The sequence below is a fragment of the Saccopteryx bilineata genome, chromosome 2 (assembly GCF_036850765.1).
Source record: "Saccopteryx bilineata isolate mSacBil1 chromosome 2, mSacBil1_pri_phased_curated, whole genome shotgun sequence".
In the NCBI taxonomy this organism is placed as follows: Eukaryota; Metazoa; Chordata; class Mammalia; order Chiroptera; family Emballonuridae; genus Saccopteryx; species Saccopteryx bilineata.
Genome location: NC_089491.1, coordinates 385,679,531 through 385,696,518, shown reverse-complemented (window position 1 = coordinate 385,696,518; position 16,988 = coordinate 385,679,531). Strand labels below are relative to the sequence as shown.

General features: G+C 43.6%; 1 protein-coding gene across 2 annotated transcripts in view; it reads left to right on the top strand.

Annotated features, from left to right (window-relative positions):
- The window catches only part of TRIM37 (tripartite motif containing 37), a 99,433-nt gene that overhangs the window by 51,731 nt on the left and 30,714 nt on the right, over window positions 1-16,988 (top strand). For both annotated transcript variants that reach the window (XM_066264069.1, XM_066264070.1), the window contains exons 18-20: window positions 6,943-7,137; window positions 10,972-11,277; window positions 15,903-16,028. In XM_066264069.1, the coding sequence (XP_066120166.1) occupies window positions 6,943-7,137; window positions 10,972-11,277; window positions 15,903-16,028 (627 nt within the window). The remainder of the gene's footprint in view (window positions 1-6,942; window positions 7,138-10,971; window positions 11,278-15,902; window positions 16,029-16,988) is intronic.

The following is a 16,988-nucleotide window of genomic DNA, read 5'->3' as shown; positions in this document are numbered from 1 at the left end:
CTTTAGTTACTTATAATCTAAAGGTGAATAGATGTGTGAACAATATATGTAAATATAAGAGAGTACACGTGCAAAAGAATTTCAACTAATTGCTTTCTGTACTGCCTCTTTGAGTAGATGGAGCATAACTTCCCACTGTTAAGTGTAAGCTACACTTAGGGACTTGGCTTCCAGATAGTACAGTGTGAAAGGGGGAGAGTTACCTACACCAGATTGTCAGGTTTAGTGTCATCGTGTTGTCAAGTTGATAGCATGTACCCTTGATGTGATGTGCTGAGAATGGCACCTCTATCTGCCATTCTCCCCAAAACCCATAAGCACTGTCTAACCATGTGAAAAACACTACACACACCCCAGCTGAAGGACAATCTACAAAATATCTAACTAGTACTCCTTAAAACTGCCAAAGCCGTCAAAAACATACATGTGATTTGATATTTTGGATGGGACCCCAGGAACACAAGAAGGACATTAGCGGAAAATTAATAAAATCTGAAAAATGTTTGGAATTTAATTACATATTACTATTGGTTTATTAGTTATGATAAATGTACTATAGTAATGAAAGATGTTGAACAGTGGGGAGACTGGGTATGGGATGTACAGAAATACTGTATATTCTCTTTACACTTATAAATCTAAGACAATTTAATAAACATTAAATTAATGTTTTATACAATGTACAATAAAACATTTTAATAAAGGAGTAAACAGGCTACATTCGGGATGGAGCAGGGTTGAGAGTAGCATGCATTATCATTGTATGTTAATTACAGAAGGTCCACTTTGCGCCTGTTACTAATATATATTTTGGAGCTATGCAGTCATCTAAATCATGTCAGTTAAGAGGTTTAAGTTGTTCATTAGAAAGAAAAGGATCTTCCTTATACAGAAGCTAGGTTTAAGGTAAAATTCTAGTATCATTTTATAGACTATTAAATAAGAATATGGCTTGAAACGAGAGAGCTGGTGATTCAGGTGGCCTCATTCTTCTGTGAATTGCTTTGTTTACTCAGTTATTTTCATTTAGTTGCAATAGAGTTTATGCTTAAAAATCTGTGCTGAAAGGCTGTAAGAATCATTCCAATCAAAATACTAGCTAGTTGAATCAGTGGAGTAGGAAAATCTATTTTATATTTGCTGGCCACATGTAATTTGTGAAATATTTTAATAATCTTTCTTACTTGAGAAGAGGTTCTGGCAATATAACATACTTGTGAAACAAATTGACCTTATGTAAGGCTACTCCTCAAAACACTTGTTATTTCAGATTAGAGATTAAGGTTACCTGTTCTACAGATGTTTAATGAATGCCCACTAGGTATCAGCCACTTTGTTGTTCGTTGGGAGTGTAAGACGAATGAACATCACTTTCCCTAAACGAGAAACCACTAGTCATTGCAAAACTTTGTGATTGTAAATATAGATTCTGGGTGGGGGGGTGACACCAGAAAAGAAAGTGAGAGCTAATTGGGAATGGGTGGATTAAGGCTTCAGAAAGGGGACAAATGCTTGACCTTGCTCTTGAAATATAGTGTCAGCCTGGCATGTGGAAGTCCCGGGTTCAATTCCCGGTCAGGGCACACAGGAGAAGCGACCATTTGCTTCTCCACCCTTCCTCCTCTCACTCTTTCTCTGTTCCTCTCCCACAGTCGTGGCTCAGTTGGAGCAAGTTGGCCCCGGGCATTGAGGATGGCTCCATGGCCTCACCTCAGTGACTACTAAAAAAGCTTGGTTACTGAGTAGTGGAGCAGTGGCCCAGATGGGTAGAGCATTGCCCCTTAAAGGGGCTTGCTGGGTGGATCCCTGTTGGGGTGCATGTGATAGTTTGTCTCTCTGCCTCCCTGCTTCTCACTTAAGAAAAAAATCTGCCCTGGCTGGTTGGCTCAGTGGTAGAATATTGTCCCTGTGTGTGGAAGTCCCAGGTTTGATTCCCGGCCAGGGTACACAGGAGAAGCACCCATCTGCTTCTTCACCCTTCCTCCTCTCCTTCTTCTCTTTCTCTCTTCCCCTCCCACAGCCAAGGCTCCATGGCCTCCCCCTCAGGCGCTAGAGTGGCTGCAGTTGCAATGTAGCAATGCCCCAAATGGGAAGAGCATCGCCCACTGGTGGGCGTGCCAGGTGGATGCCGGTTGGACGCATGCAGGAGTCTGTCTCTCTGCCTCCCTGTTTCTTACTTCAGAAAAATACAAGGAAAAAAGAAAAGGAAAGATGAGCTGACAGTTCATTAGGGGAGCAGAGAGATCAGTGTGTGGGATAACAAATGCATTCCAGGCAGCAGATGCAGCATTATCATTTATTTATTTCCTTTTTTTTTTTTTTTTTTTTAAGCCAGAAACGGGGAGGCAGTCAGACAGACTCCCGCATGTGCCCGACCGGGATCCACCCGGCATGCCCACCAGGGGGTGATGCTCTGCCCATCTGGGGCGTCGCTGTGTTGTGACCAGAGCCACTCTAGCGCCTGAGGCAGAGGCCACAGAGCCATCCTCAGCGCCCAGGCCAACTTTGCTCCAATGGAACCTTGGCTGCGGGAGGGGAAGAGAGAGACAGAGAGGAAGGAGAGGGGGAGGGGTGGAGAAGCAGATGGGCGCTTCTCCTGTGTGCCCTGGCCGGGAATCGAACCCAGGACTCCTGCACGCCAGGCTGACGTTCTACCACTGAGCCAACAGGCCAGAGCTATTATTTTTTTTTAACTTTAGATAATTCAGACTCGTTTATATGGGAGCAAGTTAGTGTGAGATTGGTAGGCAGGAACAAGATCATGCAATGGAAAATCTTATTTACCAGACTAAGGAGTTTGGAGTTTTTCAGTAGAACCAGTAAAGGTCTTTAAAAACAAATGTGATCAGCCTGACCAGGCGGTGGCACAGTGGATAGAGTGTTGGACTGTGACACAGAGGACTTAGGTTCAAAACCCTATTGTAAAGCCAGTTGCTGTGGCTACCATCACAGCTGCCTGGCCCATGCAGGTTCGCATTAGATTCAGACAGATGGTAATGAAACAGTGGAGCCAAGAACTGGTGGGCCATCATCTTCAATCCTAGCTTGTACCTGGTGGGCAAGTAAAAACACACACTGGGCTCCAAAACCCACTCATTTAGTGCTCACAAAGCTACTGACTTATCCGAGTTTCCTAGAATCAAAGGTTTCTAGCTCACCAGACTTAGTCACCTCTGTTCCCCATCTCCTTTCTTCTCCCTGCACAAACTGTCTTCTCACTTAGCACTCTGTGACCATCTTGGCTGCTTCTCCTGGCCTCCTCCACGTGGCCTTTCTCTGCTCTCTCTAATGCTAATCGCAGGAACCAAGAGAGAGCAAGCTCTCGGTCTGCCCCACTTTATAGTGTAGAAACCAAAACCTTTAATTCAATATACAAACAAGGAAGTCTCTGATACAAGGTCACTTATCTGAGGCATAATGGGATTCCTCATGAGAGTGCACCATCCCACATCAAAAAGCGTGGGAGCCTGACCTGTGGTAGCTCAGTGGATAAAGCGTCGACCTGGAAATGCTGAGGTCGCCGGTTCAAAACCCTAGGCTTGCCTGGTCAAGGCACATATGGGAGTTGATGCTTCCAGCTCCTCCCCCCTTCTCTCTCTCTCTCCCTTTCTCCCCCCCCCTCTAAAAATGAATAAATAAAATGAAAAAAAAAAAAAGCGCGGGAAAGACTTAGTTCTAAAACCAAGCCCCAGGCTACAAGGGAGTTGATCCTGCCTGCCCACAGCCCACCCCCAACACATATTAATATAATCACACCCATCCCAAGCAAGAAGGGCAACTAATATCACCTGGGCGATGGGCTTCCGCCTGGGCAGCGCCATCTTTAACAAAGTGGGCATAATATATTTCATCTGCCCAACACCCATGCTCGCTGGCTTGAGCCCAGAGGTCGCTGGCTTGAGCCCAAGGTTGCCGGCTTGAGACAAGGGGTCACTTGGTCTGCTTGAGCCCTCTCCAAGGCACATATGAGAAAGCAATCAATGAACAACCAAGGTGCTGCAATGAAGAATTGATGCTTCTCATCTCTCTCCCTTCCTGCCTGTCTGTCCCTATCTGTCTCTGTCCCTCTCTCTCTGTCTCCCATAAAAATAAAACACATACGAGAAGCAATCAGTGCACAACTGAAGTGAAGCAACTACAAGATGATGCTTCTCTTTCCGTCCCGCTGTTTCTCCCTCCCTCCCTTCTTGTCTCTCTTTCTCAAAACAAAATAAAAACATAAAGCAAATGTAATTTGTAACAAAGGATGTAGAAAAGTAGAGAAGACTTGGAAGGTAGTTTGGGACTAGACTGTGTAGGACCTAGAATGTCATGCTGTAACGCAAGCAGGCGCTGTAATACAATCAAGAACTTAAGTAGATCAGTGTGACATTTTAGCAGGATTAATGGGCCTGGCTCAGGAAGGGAGGAACCCATCTCTGATCCATTTGCTTTGTTACAAGGTGTTTTATATTTTCCCCATGTGAGCTTTAAGAGCAGTTAACTACTTATAATTTTCAGTAGCTTTATTCTTTGTAGCTAAAAGCTACCCAAATTCTTTCCCAGTAGAATAAGGAAATTGGTATGTTCATGTACTGGGATGCTACATAGCAGTACAGATGAATCTCATAAAGTTGAGCAAAGAAGCAGGATATAAGAGGACATACATACTCTGTCATTACTTTCATATAACTTCCAAAAACAGAGAAAACTAATCTATGGTATTTAACTCAGGATGGAGGTCACCTTTGGGGAGGAAGGTTAGTGAGCTATTTGAGGAGGTGAGGGGGGTAGTTCTGGGGTGCCAGTACCTTGTGAACATTCATTAGGCTGTATACTTAGGTCTGAGACAGAGGGACGGAGAGAGAGAACCCTCCCCAATGCTGGCAGTATTTGTTCTTAGAGAGGAAGTGGAATGGAGCTAAAGTCGGATGCCTGTGGGTGAATACCGTAGTGCAGGGGTCCCCAAACTTTTTACACAGGGGGCCAGTTCACTGTCCCTCAGACTATTGGAGGGCCGGACAATAAAAAAAACTATGAAAAAATCCTTATGCACACTGCACATATCTTATTTTAAAGTAAAAAAACAAAACAAGAACAAATATAATATTTAAAATAAAGAACAAGTAAATTTAAATCAACAAACTGACCAGTATTTCAATGGGAACCATGCTTTTCTCACTGACCACCAATGAAAGAGGTGCCCCTTCCGGAAGTGTGGCGGGGCGGATAAATGGCCTCAGGGGGCCGCATGCCTCAGCATGGGCCATAGTTTGGGGCCTCCTGCCTAGTGAGTAGAGAGGGTGGGAACAAGAGAGAGAGTGGTAGTGGCCAAAGGGCACAAACCACAAAGGAGGAGCTTCTGTTCATTAGTGAGAGTATCAGCCTGCAAGAGCAGTGAGAAGCAGAGAAGTCACTAATTCTCCTTTCTGTACTGTGGGTTCAGATAACAGGCAACTTTTATTTTTAAAGAAGAACCAGCTATCAGGGCTTTAGATACAGTAGAGTGGGCTACTGAGCTTACTACTCAAATCACCTGAGGAGCTTTTTAGAAAAAGGTCCTGGACCCCACTCCAATGTTCTCATTTCGTACAGTTGAAGTGGAGTCAGGAATCTGTAATTTTAAAAACTTCTCCAGCTGACTAATAATGCAGTCTGATTTGAAATGGTTTCAAGGTGGAGGGGGGATAATTTTCTGTTCTTTTTTTTTTTTTTTTTTTTTTTTTTTACAGAGACAGAGAAAGTCAGAGATAGGGACAGACAAACAGGAACACAGAGAGATGAGAAGCATCAATCATCAGTTTTTCGTTGCAGCATCTTAGTTGTTCGTTGATTGCTTTCTCATATGTGCCCTAACCGTGGGCCTTCAGCAGACCAAGTAACCCCTTGCTTGAGCCAGTGACCTTGGGTCCAAGCTGGTGAGCTGTTTGCTTAAGCCAGGTGAGCCTGCGCTCAAGCTGGTGACCTTGGGGTCTCGAACCTGGGTCCTCCGCATCCTAGTCCAACACTCTATCCACTGTGCCACCACCTGGTCAGGCTCTGTTCTTTTTAATAGGAGTTCCAGTGGGTACAGAGGCTGGGAAGAAAAATTGGTAATGAAGTGATAATCTTTAGAAGAAGAAGAAGGTGAAGTTATGAGGATATGTATGTGGATGAAAAACATAAATTGGCTGGAAGCTTCTGAATAATTGAATTTTTCTCCTGTTGTTTCCTATTGCATCTCTTTGAAACATTCATTTACATTATCTGCTCTGAGTTTGCCTCAGATAGCATTTTAAATGTTGTGTTTCTTTAGAATATAATTAAATAGTTTCATTCAAGGTCAATTTTAACCAACACTTTCATACTTAGCTACTTGCTAGGCATTTACGTGGTTTCCTTGACTTCAAGCTTCATCTACTTTAGGTGATGGAAATACGACATTTGCTTACGGGTATCTGTACTGTACGTTAGTCATTAACAAGTTCAGTCTATAAACTTCAAGATGTGCTCTAGATCTTCATCAAGCTAGAAAAGAGCCCCCCAAACTGTCATGACTCTGTATAGTTTGCTGTCCAAAGACCTGGAGAAGATACCTATTTTGGTATCTGGCTCCTTGGAATCTTTTATACCAAGGGGATTTGTCTTTCCTCCAAGACCACTGAGTCACTAGATGTATTCTCCCTTCCTCGTTGTCATCCGCTAATTGTATATATTGTATACATTGTCACCTTTTTATTTTTAGGGCTCAGGATGAGGTCGAGGGTTGCTTTGGATTCTGGACAATACTGAGGCTGGGGCCTGGTCACTGTGCTGTGGATGCCTCTCTGGCACTCTGGTCTCTTCTTTGTGTCTCTCGTCATGACAACACTCCTCAGTGATAGGTCTATAGACTAGTATTCAGACATTGACCAGTTTGCTTTTTCTTTGAAGACATTTGTACAAATATACAACATGCATTTTCTGTGTCTGTTTCTCTTGCAGGTAGCGACCATGGCTATGTGGGCGCTAGTAGCAGAATGCCAAGAAGAGCGCACTTAGGCTCTGCTGCTGCCAGCAGTTTATTAGACATTGACCCTTTCATCTTAATCCCTTTGCTGCACCTGAAGGACCGGAGCAGTGTGGAGAATCTGTGGGGCTTGCAGCCGCCCCCGCCGGCTTCTCTGCTGCAGCCCACAGGTGAGCTAGGAGCATGCTGTTTCTTTGTTGTGGCTCCCGAGAAAAACTCGGATTTTAATCCGAGGATTTCATCCAAGTTTTGAAATACAGTATGTTTCTGTAGCAAAATGATTTTTCATTGTAAGTCACAAAATGCCATATTAATCAAGTTAATTTTTATTTTTGTTCAGAGGTGTTTTCTGCAAAAATGTCAAAGTGCCTCTCAGGGTTTTTTTCATAACGATTTGCCTTTTAAATTGTATGTACTTGACAATTGGATCCATATGAAGAAGTACAGTCCCTGTTTGTGAGTTGAGTTGGAGTTTTGCACACTTTATGAAAACCATAACTTCCAAGGGGAACTGTGTCTAAATTGAATATAGAAAAGAATGGTTTACTCATACTTTGCTGTTCAGCAGCCCCAAAACCTGTACCAGTCAGTAACTTTGAAGTCTGTAGGTTATTTGTTGGAGAGAAGTTACATTTGTGTTCCTATAGCATATTGTATACATACATGTATTAGACGTGTAGTCAAAGTTGACTTTTTTTCTTATTTTTAAATTTATTTTATTTTATTTATTTTTTTACTTTTTTTTTTTTCTTCATTTTCCCAAAGCTGGAAACGGGGAGGCAGTCAGACAGACTCCCGCATGTGCCTGACCAGGATCCACCTGGCATGTCCACCAGGGGGCGACGCTCTTCCCCTCCAGGGCTTCGCTCTGTTGCATGCAGAGCCACTCCAGCGCCTGAGGCAGAGGCCACAGAGCCATCCCCAGTGCCCGGGCCATCCTTGCTCCAATGGGGCCTGGGCTGCAGGAGGGGAAGAGAGAGACAGAGAGGAAGGAGAGGGGGAGGGATGGAGAAGCAGATGGGTGCTTCTCCTGTGTGCCCTGGCCGGGAATTGAACCTGGGACTCCTGCACGCCAGGCCGACGCTCTACCGCTGAGCCAACCGGCCAGGGCCTATTTTATTTTATTTTTTAAGTGAGGGGAGAGGAGATAGATTCCCACATGTGCCCTAACCAGGATCCACCAGGCAAGTCCCATCTGGGGTCAGTACTCGAATCAGTTGAGCTATGTTTAGTGCCCCAGGTTGACACGCTCAGACCAACTGAGCCATCCTCAGTACCAGGGGCCAATGTTCGAACCCACTAAGCCACTAGCTGTGGACGGGAAGAGAGAGAGAAGCAGATCATCATTTCTCACTTGTGCCCTGACTGGGATCAAACCTGGGCTGTCCGTGTGCCAGGCCAATGTTCTATCCACTGAACCAACCAGCCAGGGCCTGGTTTTCCTCATTAAGTAGGTTTTTTTGTAGATATTAGTTGAGGAAATTCCCTTCTATGCATAGTTTACTAACAGTTTTGTTTTGTTTGTTTGAATCATGACTGGATATTGTATCCTATTAGAGTAATGCTGGCCTCATAGATTGAGTTAGCAAGTATTTTCTCTGCTTCTTTCCTTGGAGATTGTAGAGAATTGGTATAATTTCCCTAACCATTTGATAGAATTCATCAGTGAACTCATCTGGGCCTGATGTTTTCTGTTTTGGAAAATTACTAAGTATTGATCTTATTTAATAGGTACAGGCCTATTGAGATTGTCTGTTTTTCTTGTGTGAGTTTTGGCAGATTATCTTTCAAGTCATTGGTCCATTACTCTAGGTTATTAGATCTGTTGGCATAAAGTTGCTATGTTATTCCTTTATTGTCCTTTTACTCTTTTGTTCTTTCAACTCATATTGAGTGAACGCCTGTTATGAGACTTACTGCAGATGCTTAACTTCTAAGCTGTAAAAGCATTATAGAAGTATAAGAAGTATCAGGGTGTGTCCAGTGCAGAACTGAATCAGCTTATAAGGTAAATGCAGTGGTAAGTGCAGAACTTAGAAACTGGAAAGTCAAGTTGGGCTCATTCTGTGGAAGGCCTTACTTACATGTGAACCTGAGGAATTTATTCAAAGTGGGGAGTCGTTGTTCAGTTTAGGAGTGGTTTAATTCAAACTCGATTTTACAGAGACAGAGTCAGAGAGGGGATAGATAGGGATAGACAGACAGGAACGGAGATGAGAAGCATCCATCATTAGTTTTTCATTGCGTGTTACAACACCTTAGTTGTTCATTGGTTGCTTTCTCATAAGTGCCTCGACCGTGGGCCTTCAGCAGACCGAGTAACCCCTTGCTCCAGCCAGCGACCTTGGGTTCAAGCTGGTGAGCTTTTGCTCAAACCAGATGAGCCCGCGCTCAAGCTGGCGAGCTTGGGGTCTTGAACCTTGGTCCTCTGCATCCCAGTCCAACGCTCTATCCACTGCACCACCACCTGGTCAGGCTCAAACTCGATTTTAGAAAGCTGGTAGTTTTACCAGAAATGGGAGTTTAATCAGGGTACTATTGTAGAAGTTTATTTCAGTGGTTCCTAATATGAGAGGGAAAATTCATACATTTCTGTGTATTTTCTCAATCATTGAATGATTAAAAATGTGGAACTGGGGTAAGGTCTTCAGAATTTTTCTGATGTAATAAAAGTTCTACTTAACACCTAGGGGATATGTCAGTCTAGGCACTGTATAACTAAGATTTTACTTAGAGTATGGCAGTGGTAGTGTTTGAACTTTATGAAGCTAGAGTTATAGGGCTTGGCAACAGGTGGAATGTAGTAAAGATGACCCTGGAGAAGCTGAGGTGACCAGGGTGGCAGCACTGGCAGACGCTGATGACTAGAAGGAGCAGCTGTGGAGAACTGTCACTCCTGGGCGCCATAGCTGAATGACACGGAAGAAGGGTTACTGATGAGATTCTCAGTTCTAATGGACCATAGAAGTTGGCAAATTCAGGAAAGTGGCTTCTCATTGTCAGCATAGTAAATATCCTTAAAGTGTCAGGTTCCTTGGGGTAAAATCCCATAGCACCTTACCTTTCCTGTCTTGCCATGTATCACATGGTACTGAAACGGGTTATTTTTCATTTTTCTCTCCCTCTTCTTTGATTTTTCTTTCTCTCTCTGAAGTCAATAAATTTAAAAATAAAAAACAACTTTCAATACTTTCTGGGAAGAAAAAGTAGTGGCTGCAGAGTCGGTGACATGGAACTATTTTATGATATTTCATGACACTTCATAGCTGTGTCTATATTGTATAGTAGTTCAGTAAATAAGCTTAATGACTTTAGTTAGAATAGATACATTTTTATATACTAGGTGATCATTTTTGACTAAGTATTGGCTATGTTTTAAATTATGAACATAATCAAACCTCAGTGTGCCTGACTGGTGGTGGTGCAGTGGATAGAGCATCGACCTGGGACACTGGGGTCCCAGGTTCGAAACCCCGAAGTTGCCGGCTTGAGCAAGGGATCACTGGCTTGGCTATAGTCCCCCAGTCAAGGCACATATGAGCAAGCAATCAGTGAACAACTAAGGTGTCACAGCTACGAGTTGATGATTCTCATCTCTCTCCCTTCCTGTTTGTCTATCTCTCTCAATCCCCCCAACCCCCCCAAAAAAACACTTCCGTATAGAAAAGCTGAGAAAAGTAGAGAAGTGTAAGGAAAAAGGCACAGGTAGTACGGCAGCATTTTAAACTTCTAGAGGTAAGTATATAATACAGGTTTTAGTGATTCTAATGTGACCCAGATTCTAACTTTGAAGGTATGAATAAAGTTAAGATATTTGTGACTATCTTTATTTTCATTAATGGCATTTAATACATACTTTTATTGTTGATACCACCCTAAATCATTGTAGCTTATGAACACATCAGCACATCAGATGTGCACATTTCACAGCGCAGAGTGGTGTCATGAGTGTTAAACTACTGCACATTAACATGAGTTGTCACCGGCTCTCGCTTGTTCTGCAGCCTCCTATTCGCGGAAAGACAAGGATCAAAGGAAGCAGCAGGCAATGTGGCGAGTTCCCTCTGACTTAAAGATGCTGAAAAGACTCAAAACTCAAATGGAGGAAGTTCGATGTATGACAACCGACGTAAAGAACACACTGTCAGAAATAAAGAGCAGCAGCTCTGCTGGAGACGTGCAGACAGGCCTGTTCTCGGCTGACCCAGCTGCGCTGGTGGCGTGCGGAACTGAGAGCTCGGGCAGGCTACAGGACTTGGGAATGGAGCTCCTGGCGAAGTCATCGGTTGCCAGTTGTTACATACGAAACTGTAAGTGCCAAAGATCTCTTAGTGTCATTTCTCCGTGTGTCATTTGGGAAGCTAGAGGATAGGTTATTTTCAGAATAATACTACTTAAAATCTGTCTTATACAGGTAATGAATTAAGACTACAAATATATACAGCCTTTTCTCCAACTGAAACGGACTAAATTTTATACTATATAATTATATAATAGAACTAACATTTCTTTTTTTTTTTTACAGAGACAGAGAGAAGGATAGACAGGGACAGACAGACAGGAACGGAGAGATGAGAAGCATCAATCATTAGTTTTTCATTGCGTGTTACAACACCTTAGTTGTTCATTGATTGCTTTCTCATATGTGCCTTGACTGCGGACCTTCAGCAGACTGAGTAACCCCTTGCTTGAGCCAGTGACTTTGGGCTCAAGCTGGTGAGCTTTTGCCCAAACCCACAACCTCGAGGTTTCGAACCTGGGTCTTCCACATCCCAGTCCGACGCTCTATCCACTGCGCCACCACCTGGTCAGGCTAGAACTAACATTTCTTGATTGCTTGAAACATATCTTGATTCTCTACCGGGCAATAACACAGAATCTTGAACCTTGTGGATCTTGCATTCGTGTGTTTATATGATGGGACTTGGACATAAAAGTGTGTAGACAAGGAAAGATAATACAGTTGGTAAAAGGTGCTGTGAAGGAAGCAACAAAGGGTGGTGGGAAAGAGCAGGTGAGGTTGGGTAGTCAGAGGACACCTCTGAGGAGGTGACTTTTGAACTGAGACCTGAAGGTTGACAAGATGGCAGCCACGCAGAGATCCGGGGGAGTAGCGTTCAGGGTAAACAACAGAAAATGCTAAGGGTGTACTTTGCATGTTTGAAGGCTTGAAAGAAGAGCGGTGTGGCTGAAGATGGTGAACACAGCAGAGGGGAGAATGACAGATAAGTCAGAGAGGCAAGCAGGATCTAGCTCAGGAAGGCTTTTCTGTAAGACCTCAGTAAAGAGTTTTGTGTTCTATTCTGATTTTGGGAGGAAGTCTCTAGACTCCTCTAGAATATAAATGGGGGCGGTATTTATGATTGGATTTACCTTTTACAAAGATCACTTTGCTTTGTAGTATGGAGAGAGGTTTGAAAAGGGTTGAGAGTGGGAAATGTGAGACCAGTTAGCAACTATAACAATGGCTTATATGAAATATGGTGGCTTGTTCTGGACTTATTACAGTGGGTGGATGGATGTACTCAGTCTAGCAACCTTTCTTGACTCAGGTTTCTACTTTTCTTAATTCTCCCGAGGCTGGCCTGTAGCTGACACTGTTTTAGATACATAGAGAACTTACTCCATTAATGCAGTGGATATTTTAGACCAGGAGGGCTCACTTCTTTCCCACAGAATAGTAAGAAAGGCTGGATAGTGTATTAGGGAAAGAAAATGACTTAAGAATGGTGTTTTCACTTTTTTGACCTAGGAAACTTAGTGACTGGTGGTGTCACTGAGATGCAAATCAAATATGGAAGAAGAAGGTGTGAGGAGGTAAGGGCAGAAAGTCAGGAATTCTTTTTTAAGTATGCTGGATTTGAGAGGTCTGCTAGATATCCCAGTAAAATGTCTCGTAGGCAGGTGAATGGTACGTAAGTCTGAAGCTGCACCATTTTACAGTTCCATTAGCAGTACCTGAGGGTTTCAGTTTTTCCATATCCTGGTTAATGCTTGTTACTGTCTTTTCTTTCCCCCATTGAATTGTCTTGGTTAGCCTTCTTGTCAAAAGTTAATTTGATCATGCCTGACCAGGCAGTGGCACAGTAGATAGAGCGTTAGACTGGGATGCGGAAGGATCCAGGTTCGAGACCCCAAAGTCACCAGCTTGAGCACGGGCTCATCTGGTTTGAGCAAAAAGCTCACTGGCTTGGACCCAAGGTCGCTGGCTCCAGCAAGGGGTTACTTGGTCTGCTGAAGGCCCACGGTCAAGGCACATATGAGAAAGCAATCAATGAACAACTAAGGTTTCACAACGAAAAACTGATGATTGATGCTTCTCATCTCTGCATGCCTGTCTGTCCCTGTCTATCTCTGCCTCTGTAAAAAAAAAAAAAAAAGTTAATTGACCATGAATGTAAGGGTTATCTCTGGACCTTCAGTTCTGTTCCATTGATCTGTATTTCTGTCTTTACACCAGTTCCACACAGTTTTGATTATGGTAATTTTACAGCAAGTTTTGAAATTGGAAATGTTAGTTCTCCATTCAAGATGTTTTTAGGGCGTTCTGGATCTTTTGCATTTTCACATGGATTTTACACTGTTCACTTCAGCAATTCAAAAGAAAAGATAACTAGAAGTTTTATAGGGGTTGTGTTGGATCTGTAGATCAGATTTAGGAGTACTGCTAGGTTAACAATATAGTCTTGCAATCAGTGTGTTCCAAACAGAGGATTTTCCTACAAGTCAGCGACCATGGGGTCTCATGTCTATGATCCCACACTCAAGCCAGTGACCTCGCACTCATGTTGGTGAGCCTGTGCTCAAGCCAACGACCTCAGGGTTTCTAACCTGGGTCTTCCACATCGCAATCGGATGCACTGTCCTCTGCGCCACCGCCTGGTCAGGCTTTTTCTAGCTTCTTGAGTCTGTATGTTAAGCCATTTAGTAACAGCTTTTTATAATTCATTTTAAGGCCGTACATTTTCTTCTGATTATTGATTTAGTTGAAGTATTATAATTATGGTGCATTTCTAATTCAGTGTTGATTTTCTTTTCAGTCGAATAATATTTTTTTTTTTTAAATTGCTAAGCAGCATCTTTTTTTTTTTTTTTTTTTAATCTTTTTTTTTTCCTTTTTTTCTTTATTCATTTTTAAAGAGGAGAGAGAGAGGGAGAGAGAGAGAGAGAAGGGGGAGGAGCTGGAAGCATCAACTCCCATATGTGCCTTGACCAGGCAAGCCCAGGGTTTTGAACCAGCGACCTCAGCATTTCCAGGTCGATGCGTTATCCACTGCGCCACCACAGGTCAGGCTCGAATAATATTTTATAATTTCCAAGTATTCAGGGGTTATACAGTGTGTCTGGAAAGTCATGGTGCACTTTTGACCGGTCATAGGAAAGCAACAAAAGATGATAGAAATGTGAAATCTGCACCAAATAAAAGGAAAACCCTCCCAGTTTCTGTAGGATGATGTGGCAGCATGAGCGCATGTGCAGATGATGATGTAACACCTTGTATACAGCAGAGCAGCCCACGGCCATACCAGTCAAGATGTGGACGATACAGAGGAAAGTTCAGTGTGTTCTGTGGCTTGCTAAATTCGAATCCATGACCAAAGTGCAACATGAATATCGGCGCGTTTATAATGAAGCTCCACCACATAGGAATAACATTACTCAGTGGGATAAGCAGTTGAAGGAAACCGGCAGTTTGGTGGAGAAACCCCGTTCTGGTAGCCATCAGTCAGTGAGGAGTCTGTAGAGGCTATATGGGATAGCTACCTAAGGAGCCCTAAAAAATCTGTGCGTGAGCCCACATCGAACTGCACTGAATAGGTATGAAACTGGGAGAGTTTTCCTTTTTATTTGGTGCAGATTTCACATTTCTATCGTCTTTTGTTGCTTTCCTGTGACTGGTCAAAAGTGCACCATGGGCCCTGGCTGGTTGGCTCAGTGGTAGAGCGTCAGCCTGGCGTGCAGGGGTCCTGGGTTCGATTCCCAGCCAGGGCACACAGGAGAAGTGCCCATCTGCTTCTCCACCCCTCCCCCTCTCCTTCCTCTCTGTCTCTCTCTTCCCCTCCTGCAGCGAGGCTCCATTGGAGCAAGGATGGCCCGGGCGCTGGGGATGGCTCCTTGGCCTCTGCCCCAGGCGCTAGAGTGGCTCTGGTCACAACAGAGCGATGCCCCAGAGGGGCAGAGCGTCGCCCCCTGGTGGGTGTGCCGGGTGGATCCCAGTCGGGCGCATGTGGGAGTCTGTCTGACTGTCTCTCCCCGTTTCCAGCTTCAGAAAAATTTAAAAAAAGGAAAAAAAAAGTGCACCATGACTTTACGGACACACTGTGTATATATATACATATATATATTTTTTTAAATTATATATATATAATATATATATATAATATATATATATATATCCCGCATGTGCTCGACTGGGATCTACCCCACTTGCCCACCAGGAGGCAATGCTCTGCCCATCTGGGGCATTGCTCCATTGCAACCAGAGCCATTCTAGTGCCTGAAGTGGAGGCCATGGAGCCAGCCTCAGCACCCAGGCCACCTTTGCTCCAATGGAGCCTTGGCTGCGGGAGGGGAAGAGAGGTAGAAAGAAAGGAGAGGGGGAAGGGTGGAGAAGCAGATGGACACTTCTCCTGTGTGCCCTGGCCGGGAATCGAACCCGGGACTTCCACTCTGAGCCAACACTGTCTGCTGAGCCAACCGGCCAGGGCCGGGTTATATTTTTGTTGTTAATACTTAGTTTAATTATAAGAAGATCAGAGTTTGTCTTTTTTTTTTTTTTTTAAGTTTACTGATTTAGTTTCCTTTTTTTTTTTTTTTGTAAGTTAAGACTACTTTACAAGCAGCAAAGTAGAAATATTTTTGGAATAAAACCCCAAGTAAACCAGTAATTTTGCTATTTTTTCCTATTCAGAAATGTTTGTAAATGTCTTTGCAGCCACAAATAGAAAGAGTAACTCACCCAAGCCGGCTCGGTCCAGTCTAGCAGGTAGTCTGTCACTTCGGAGAGCAGTGGACCCTGGGGAAACCTATTCAAAGGGAGACTGCCAGCCTCTGTCTGAAGGTAAATTTGTAGAGTCTAGGATGTAATTTCCATGGGTTGGTGTCTGTTATTTGAATTGATCTTATTTTATTTATTTTGTTTTATTTTAGTGAGAGGAGGGGAGGCAGACAGACTCCCGCATGCATCCCAACCAGGATCCACCCAGCACTCCCACTAGGTGGTGATGCTTTGCCCATCTGGGGCATTGCCTCATTACAATAGGAGCCATTTTTTAGCACCTGAGGCAGAGGCCATGGAACCATCCTCAGCACCTGAGGCCAACTCGCTTGAGCCAATTGAGCTATGGCTGTGGAAGAAGAGAGAGAGGGAGAAGGGGGAGGGGTAAAGAAGCAGACGGTTGCTTCTCCTGTGTGCCCTGACTGGGAATTGAACCCAGAACTTCTATACGCCCAGCTGATGCTCTACTGCTGAGCCAGCTGGCCAGGACCTTGAATTGATCTTATAGTGTAGCTTTAGACCTTGAAAGGCACCAAAAATGCCAAAACTTGTTTTAATCACCAGCTTGAGCCCAATGTCGCGGCTTGAGCTAGGGGTCACTCGGTCTGCTGGAGCCCCCCAGTCAAGGCACATATGAGAAAATAATTAATGAACAACTAAGGTGCCGCAATAAAGCATTGATGCTTCTCATCTCTCTCCCTTCCTGTCTGTCCATATCTGTCCCTCTCTCTGTCTCTGTCACAAAAACAAAAAAATCTTGATTCAAAAGGTTCCTGATCTCACAACAGAATAAACCCATCAGTAAGAAAATGCGACCACTAGATTGCATATTCTGGACGCCTTGATTTTAAATACGTGGCATCTCTAATCTGAAATAAATGTTTTGAGTAATAACCTTACATAAGATCTATTTGTTTCACAAGTATGTTATATTGCCAGAACCTCTTCTCAAGTAAGAAAGATTATTAAAATATTTCACAAATTACATGTGGCCAGCAAATATAAAATAGATTTTCCTACTCC